Source organism: Saccopteryx leptura, chromosome 7 (genome assembly GCF_036850995.1).
Source record: "Saccopteryx leptura isolate mSacLep1 chromosome 7, mSacLep1_pri_phased_curated, whole genome shotgun sequence".
NCBI lineage: Eukaryota > Metazoa > Chordata > Mammalia > Chiroptera > Emballonuridae > Saccopteryx > Saccopteryx leptura.
In genome coordinates, this window is record NC_089509.1 from 69,285,097 (window position 1) to 69,293,618 (window position 8,522).

General features: G+C 42.8%; 1 protein-coding gene across 1 annotated transcript in view; it reads right to left on the minus strand.

Moving 5' to 3' along the window:
* The window catches only part of FRZB (frizzled related protein), a 32,154-nt gene extending 26,304 nt beyond the window's left edge, over positions 1 to 5,850 (minus strand). The window contains exon 1 of the mRNA XM_066346099.1: positions 4,735 to 5,850. Within this exon, the coding sequence (XP_066202196.1) occupies positions 4,735 to 5,212 (478 nt within the window). The 5' untranslated portion in view covers positions 5,213 to 5,850. The remainder of the gene's footprint in view (positions 1 to 4,734) is intronic.
* Between the last annotated feature and the right edge of the window lie 2,672 nt (positions 5,851 to 8,522).

An 8,522-nucleotide genomic window follows, 5' to 3' on the forward strand; every position in this document is an offset into this window, starting at 1 on the left:
AAATAATAGTGCCCACCATGTAGTTATTAGATTATATTAATATGCATAACACACTTCAAACAGCACCTAGAACATGTGAAGTGTTATTAGTTCTCATTCTGTTGCTGCTAACGATCCCTCTCCTGAGGATGATACATCCTCTCCCCAGTCATGCTATTTTTGTTAAATGCATATTATGCTTTACCACTTATCAGTCACTTCATGTGAATATTTCTTTTGTTCTTCACAATCCCCAATGTGAATATCAAATGACTTGCTCAAGGTACAACATTAATGGCAAATCTGGGATTCCAACTAAGGGCCTATACTACTAACTCTAGAGCTGTAAATTCCTTCAAATTGAGGAAAATAGCCAACCCTTCAATTACTCTAAACTATACATCTATATGGTGGCCCTTGATTTCTTCTTTTTTACACATCTAGTAGAAAGAGAAAGGCCAAAGACAGCTTAGTCAATTTTGCTATTTATAGCAACAACTATTTGGAAGTTTTGCTGCGAACAAAATTTTAAAAAAAAAAGTATTATTAAAATAAGATTTGGGGACCACTGATAATTGGGTTAGCTATAAATAAAATATCAGAACACTTTGAGACATTCTTTCCTACCCCATCTAGAGTGCCTTTCAATATTTTACATGATGAAGCATCCTTAAAACCGTGTTTTCTCTCTAGTTTTAATCTAAAATTTCCATTTCTCCTTCCATCCCATTTTTCTCCTATCACACTAAATAAGTCTTCCTTCTTGGTATTTGGCCCCTCAAATATTTGTAGACCAAGCTAAAGAAAAGGCTGCCTGTTCCTCAGAGAGTGGAGAAATGATTAAACAGCAGTTCATGCATGTGAAAGTTGGCCCAGCTCTGCCAGGCGAGACAGGGCCTGGAGAAATGTGTTGAGCAAGAGCTGGGGTGACAAGTTAACACTACCACAGAGACCAGCAGTGACTGAGGAGTGATTATAAAGCCCTTGGCATGGCAAGCCATGGGTGTTGTATAAATAGCTGTTAAATATCATACCATAAATTTTCTTAAATACATGATTTCTATGTTTCTGAGATAAACTATTTGAAACTAACAGACATCCATCAGACCCATTCTTTTTTTCCTGTTGCTCCCAAAGGAATTTGTTTCCAAGCCTGAGGTCCAGGCCGATTTGTACAAAATGAAATATTAAGTTTATATATTCAGGAGAAGATCTGCTTTTCCAGTTAGGTCCCACTGTGAACCTTGTTTTCCAGACTAGAACTGATGAAAGTTCTAGGCTGTATCTGCAGTAACTAACATACCATTTCAAATGAACAACAAAAAAGAAATACCAATGTGCTATAGCAATGGTAATCATAGTAAAACAGCTACAGCAGCAGCAACAACAATTTGTTAAGGACCATGAACCAGGTAGTATGTATGCTGTTTAATTTCATGCCTGTACCAGGCTTCCCCAAACTACGGCCCGCGGGCCACATGCGGCCCCCTGAGGCCATTTATCCAGCCCCCCACCACACTCCCAGAAGGGGCACCTCTTTCATTGGTGGTCAGTGAGAGGAGCACTGTATGTGGCGGCCCTCCAATGGTCTGAGGTACAGTGAACTGGTCCCCTGTGTAAAAAGTTTGGGGACCCCTGATAGACAGTACTGTCCTCATGTTCCAGGTCAAAAAGTTTTGAACCAGAGAGGTCGCATAATTTCCCTGTGATAACAGTTGACATGAAGCAGAATCAAGATTCAACAGCTGGTCTGCCCATACTCTTTACTCACCATACAATTAAAGATTTGATGAAACCTCTTAATTAACCAACTGAATAACTAACTTGAACTGATAAAATTCTCAGAAAAAGCAGTCTTGCATGTAAATAGCTATATAGTAAATGTAAAATGTGAGAAAAGAATAAATTTAATGTAAGTTTATTAGTAATGGCCAGAATATGATCTTTTCTTTATAAATATATGTTTTGCCCTTACTATTTCAAAAGCAAAAAGCAGTTTGTAGCAATACTCCATTTTAATAAGACTTTGCTTTGTAAAATGTCCTAAACTTGTTTGTGGAGTCACATAGTACTATGAGGAAACTGATCCATGTGAATGATAGGATTTGAAAAATCTACCTGGCATTGAACATTGAAGGGATGTGAGAGGTGGTCCCATTTTATTCAGGAAGACCTTATGTCTGTAGTCAGCTGGGTTTTAGTCAGTAGACATGGGGGCTCTGTTTATACCTGGAGAAGGAGGTCTGGGGGTAGGGGGAGGACCCTGCCTTGTGAACTATCATGTCCCACTGAACCAAGGAGTATATTTGCATCATAAATGAAATGGGCCACATGTGGTAGTTCCTAAGTAATTCCAGGTGCCTGACAGTTTGACCCGGGATAGGGAATGTAATTTTCAGCCAGCTGGCCTTAGAAGCCAAAGGGACCCTTCAGGCTACAGCCCACCCCTCCATTTCCCATCCCCATGTCCCCTTCAGCTCTTTCCTGCCACAACAGTCTGATTCACACTGAATGTAAAGGTGGGGGGAAGGGAGACCATTACTAAATATGGTTCCAACTGCCACCTACCCCTACTTACTTTTCTAGCAAGGATTCTGTCAGCAAAGCAGAAATGATGGCATTTTAAAACAGCTCAGAAATCATGTCCATGGACTGACAAATTGTTTCCATGCATGTCCTATTTATTTGAGTGCCTCAATAAGGCAATTGTTCCGCGTTTGGTCCACAATGATAGGTAACTCCAGGACACTTAAGGAACTGCTTCCCATCCATACTGACTATGGCTTTTTTTTTAAATTGATTTTTAAAGAGAGAAGAAGAGACAGAAAGAGAGAAACCAATTTGTTGTTCCACTTATTCATGTCATCATTGGTTGATTCTTGGATGTGCTCCGACCGAGGACTGAACCTGCAACCTCAGCATGTTGGGACAATGCACTAACCAACTGAGCTACCTGACCAGGGCCTCAACTATGGCTTTGGAGAGCCATTAACCCTGCCAAACCTCTCTTATTTGAGGACCCTTTCTGAGAGGTTTCAGAGCAAGTCTTCTCCTTTAAGGAGAGGAATGCATGCCAATGTGAACCATGGGCACCTCATTCCTAGCCCCTGGCCTCAGAGGAGTACCAGCATTTAACTGATTCTAATTAGCTGGCAGCCCAGGGTAGCAATTCACTGAGCTCTTGCAGTCTACACAGCCTGTGACAGTAGTGAGTTTAAGAGTTGTCTTTTAGCCCAAAGATTTTTTTTTTAATTCCTTTCTGATGTTTTATACAACCAGTTCTTTGTTATTGATTAAAATCGAGAAGACAATAGGTATATTCAAAGAGCAATAAACTAAGTGAGTTGACCATCAAAAACTCTTGACATCTTTCTGTTCAGTTTTGGTTTTGTGGTTATCTGTACAAATACATTTCCCCTCCCCATTGACTTTATATTAAACAGGTCAAGGTGCACAAAAAGCAATTTTTCTTTAAACCAGTTCCCTAACAATCAAAAACTATTACCTAGAAATGGACTGAGGACATGAGCTTAGGCTGAGCACATTGAGTGGCAAAAGAAAAAGTTGATGCCCAAAAATTAACAAAGAAGTCAGTCAAGTAAGTCCTCACATCCCAGAACAGAGCTGACCTGGGAAGTTCATCATTAAAAGTTGGGTTTATTTTTAAAGTACATAAAGGGTGAAATTTGAGTTTGGGTTAATTGGTAGTAGTGATACTGAGTTAGAATTAAATGGACCATAATGAACTAGGTCTAGTTGGGGTCTTAAGAGTTATGACTCATAATGAGACCTAACACTAGTGAGAAAACAACTTGTGGTTGATTCTATTAAATGTAGAATGGCAATAAAGTTTTATGGTAGGGAAAAATTGGAATGAATGGGTGGTAGATGTACACACAGAGAAAGAGTATGAAATAAGGTACTCAAGACAAATTATTTGCAGAGCATAAGAGTGGGGTAAGTGGTGAGATTAAAAATAACATTACATGAGTGTGTGATGATAACACACCTTAAATATAACTCCTTTTGTGCATATGTCATTTGCTAAATGACTGGAAGGCATGTGGGAATGTGAAAAGCACCCAACAATTTCACTTGGCCAGCTCTGTGGCTGGAGAAAGTCACAGAAGCTAATTAGCAGTGCATAGCAATGTTTCACAGCTGTTTCCGTCGGGTATGGAAGAACAATTTCTCTCATTGAGAGGAGAGGGAAATTTAAGGTGAAGGTAATTGCTCAAATTGGATTTTGAGCAAACACATACCACTAACATCTGTGGGTCAGAATAAGGTTACTGAAATTATCTTGGCATTTTTAATGATTAGAAGGGTGCTTCAGTATTCTGTTTTCACCATACAATTTTGACAAGCAGCTAAAACATTACAGATACAGACAATGAATGATTGAGGAAGCAAGAGAATCAGGCAAGAAAGCTCAGTGCTTGTAAACAAAATTAGAAAAGCATCACTATACAAGATCCGGTTATTTCCACGTGCAGAGTGGAGCGTGAAAGGTCAGTGTTGCGTAGAAGTGCGATGGGAGTGGAAGGAACAGTGTGTTTTAGGGAAACACATTACCTCTTGGAAGAGAGTGCATCCGATGGGAAGGGTAATGAGGCGAAAGAAAAAAAGGAGAAATTAGAGAGGTGATCCTAAGAGAAAAGACTGGATTAGAGAGTAAAGACTTAGTAATAAGGTCTTCAAGAAGTAAGAAGGGCTGTAACGCAGGGGGAGAGGCCGGGCAAGGGCAGAACTCACCCGCTCCGTCCGCAGTGACGATTGCCTCGGGAGAGATGCACACTCCGCGGTCATAAACCGGCAGCTCCTCGCAGGCCAGGCTCTCCGGCCACGAGTGTCGGTACTTGATGAGGATGGGCTCGCAGCCCTGCCGGGCCCGCTCGCACACAGACTTGCAGGGCTTGATGGGCTCGTGCTGGAAGTCAAGGGTGCAGATGGGCGCGTACATCGCACAGAGGAAGAAGAGCAGGTCGGGGCTGCAGTGGGTGCCCAGCAGACCTTCGAACTGCTCGATGGCCAGGATGGCGTTGGCCTGGGTGCTGTGGTGCAGGTGGTTGGGCATCTTGGTCATGTTCCAGGGCAGGGACTTGCACAGGGGGATGCGGACGGGCTCACAGGCTGCAGCCCGAGCTCCGGGCACGCGAAGCAGGCAGAGCGCCGCCAGGGCGAGCAGCCCGGCGCGCAGCAGGAGCATCCCTCCCGGGCTGCCGCAGACCATGATCCCGGCAGGACGGGGCAGGGTGCAGCAGTGCCGAGGACGCCGACAGCCCGCTCTGCCGTCTCCTCCCCCCCCCCACCCCCCTGGAACTGGACACAATGATCTGGGAGCTTCTCCTCCCCCGGCAATCTCACAGCTTCCTAGGATCAAATTCCCCCAATGGGGTCCCACGAGCTCCGCCGAGCTCCAGCCGCCGCCGCCCCTGCGGCTCCTGCCGCTCTGGCTGCCCTTTCCCGACGTCTAAGCCTTCTGGGGCAGCAGCATCTATTTATTCCCCGTGCCCCCTGGCAGGAAAATCAGACTTCGCAGCTGAATCAGAAGAGAGGAAAACAAGAGGACGCGCTCGAAAACAAAAGTAGAATTCAACTGGGGTAGTTGTTGCTCTGGGGTGTCGCGTCCCCTGGATTACAAAGAAGGTGTTAAAAGAGCATAAAAATGTCCCAAGGGCAGAGGACGGGGCGGAGGAGGGTGTTTGGGGAGAGGAAGGTAGGGAAACCAGAGGGAAATCTAATGGGGGAGGAGAGTGCAGGAAGAGTTTTCAAGTCCTGTAGGCTGAGCCAAAAGATCCACTTTTTTGCTGCGAGCTGCCGCGGCTGCAGCGACCGCGGCTGGCAAGAGGGACAAGCAGGAGGAGCCTCGACGGGAGGTCTGCGCCTCGGACCCGCGGGGCTTCACTTTTCTACCTACAGGCCAGAGGGCAGTCCCACCCTCCGCCCCTCCCGCCCCGTGCAGACCCAGCCCTCCCACGCCTGCCCCCCCCCCCCTGCCCCCGCCCCGTTCCCAGGAAGTAGGGGATTTGGGGAGAGAAGGTCTGTGGGTTGGAGGCAGAGGGAAAGGAAGCCTTGAGAAGCAGTAAGGACGAGACAACCCAAGACAGCTCTAACTTGAGACCTGCACCTCTTCCCCACCCCCAAAGTGTGGAGCCACCCTGGCTGGCTCCAAAGATGAGCCTCCGGCCCACCCCAATTCCCAACTGAGGAGTCTCCCCAGTTCTCCACTTTACCCACCTTGTCCCTCTTTTCCTGGTAACGCCTACTACAGCTTTACCTCTATGATCACCACAGCTCTGCAGAGTGTCAGACACGAGGGAGGGAGACTTAAGCAATGTCACTTTAAATATCCAAGTCATAGAAAACACAGACCCTTGTCGCAATGGTGGAGCCTTAACCCAGAGCTCCTGACTACAGAGGGGTCGCATTTTGAATAACTACATGTGCAGGGAAACTGCCTTTCATTTAAAAAGGAAGACAACGAAATGCTGTACTTAATTGCAAATAGGCCTCTAGAAGCAAGAAACAAAATTTTGTTTGTCCTACAGACAGAGCTGTAGAGTTTCCCTTTTTAAGCTTAAGAAGGAAAACTAACAGCTTTAAAGTACTTGGACATTTTTTCCACTGATTTTACTCACTAAAATAAAACAGCACTTAGTATTTAACTCTCCTTACCAATAATTTTGCCTACCAATTGAGAGAAATGGGTAGGAAAATTACACCACACATATTAACGATGATGATGATGATGATGACAACAATACAACCCTTTCCATCCAAAGGAGTTTAGTCTAGAGAAGAAAATAGAAAACAGATCCCCTCCTGGTCTGCTCCTGCCACTAATGAGCTGCCTCCCCCACCCACTTCCCAGGGCACAGGCCGTCACACCCTGCCCTTTCACTGGGAAATCACTGAGCAAAAGGATTTCAGAATGTCAGAAAACACAGCCTTCATGGAGAGGAGGAGGAAACAAACCCTAAAACAAAACAGGAAGTCACCTTTGCTCTCCGTCACTGAAATATTTCCCTGCTTTAAGCCACTTATTTCTCGGTCAATAATAAGCAGAAGAAGGATGCCCCACTTTAGGACACACAGTGAGATGTCAGTTTGCATTCTCCAACCCTGACTTGACAGCAGTTATGAAATGTCAGTGCTAACTTGAGATTGTGAAATTTTATCTCTAAAATTACCGTAAACAGCAGTAAAATTTTAAGAGGTTTATTCCACTTAGGAGGGGAAAAAGTAAAACAGATGGTAGATAGGGAGTCAGTACATAAACTTTGCCTGGTTTACAATTATTTAGAGTCATTTGAAAAAAGAAAGTAAAAAATTATATTAATAAACTAGATAAAAAAATATTTAGCAAGTAAAATTTAGGGGGATATTTTTAAAACAGTCAACAATAGAGTATTTGAGGGCTATTCTATATTAAGGATATACAGGTGGATTTTCAGTAAATCAGAAGAAAGAACTGAGGAACAGATAGAATAGATGATTCTTTGCTAAATACATTTTCCTGCTATCTTAAATCTTACAACAAAAGAAGAAATGAGTAAATTATCTTAATGGTTCTCCAACTATCTGCAGTAAAGTCTGTTTTTCTTCCCCTGCACAGAAGTCAGTTATTCCCCTGTATCTAATACATTCCCTCACAACTTTTCTCTAATCCAGGGTTGTCTTTATCAAAACCCAAAATAAGTTTCAGTGCCTCCCAGAAGCCTTCTTTTTCATTTTTCTAGTTAGTTACCCTTAAAAATTATTCATTTTTGCAAATTATTCTTTAGCACTTGCCAATTTATGGCTTCAAAAAGCATTTTTTCATGACACTGGAGAACAAAATTTTTGTTGCATCCACAAAAACACTTGTTCTTACCTAATTTGAGTGTGCTGATCTCAAATCTAACATTAGTTTTTCTCTGTAAGCTACAGGTTTTTTGCAATTCAAGATTTTAGGTTTTCATATTATTGTAAAATTTTCAACATTTAGTTAACATAATGAAGTAGAATGTCTTCTTGGGCATCATCTTTGTGAAAATATAATTTATATAATGCAGTAAATACACTAAAAGATATGATTGCATCAGAATTTGTCTACAATTTTGAAATAGAACATATAAAAACACTTATTTTAATCATAAAATTTGCACAAAACTTATTTAAATTCTATTCAGGCAAAAATTTGCATTTGTAGCTCTTGCATTTGTGTACTTGTTGAGGACAATCTCGTTTGATGCTCCAGCAGTAGTCTGCTCATCACTAACAGCTCCAAGATTTTCAGGAAACTTATCAAGGTGACTGTTCAGGAAGTAAATCTTAACCCTCATGTTACATCCAATGTCGCGGAAAGCCAACAGCATCCTTTGAACCAGAAGTTCATAGTTTTCTGCTTTTTTGTTGCCAAGGAAGTTCTTTGTAACTGCCACAGAAGACTGCCATGCTGCTTTCTCCTCCTTATTCATCTTCCTGGCAAATTCTTCGTCACGTATGAGGGTTTGAATTTGAGGTCCATCAAATATGTCTGTCACAAATGATGAAATATT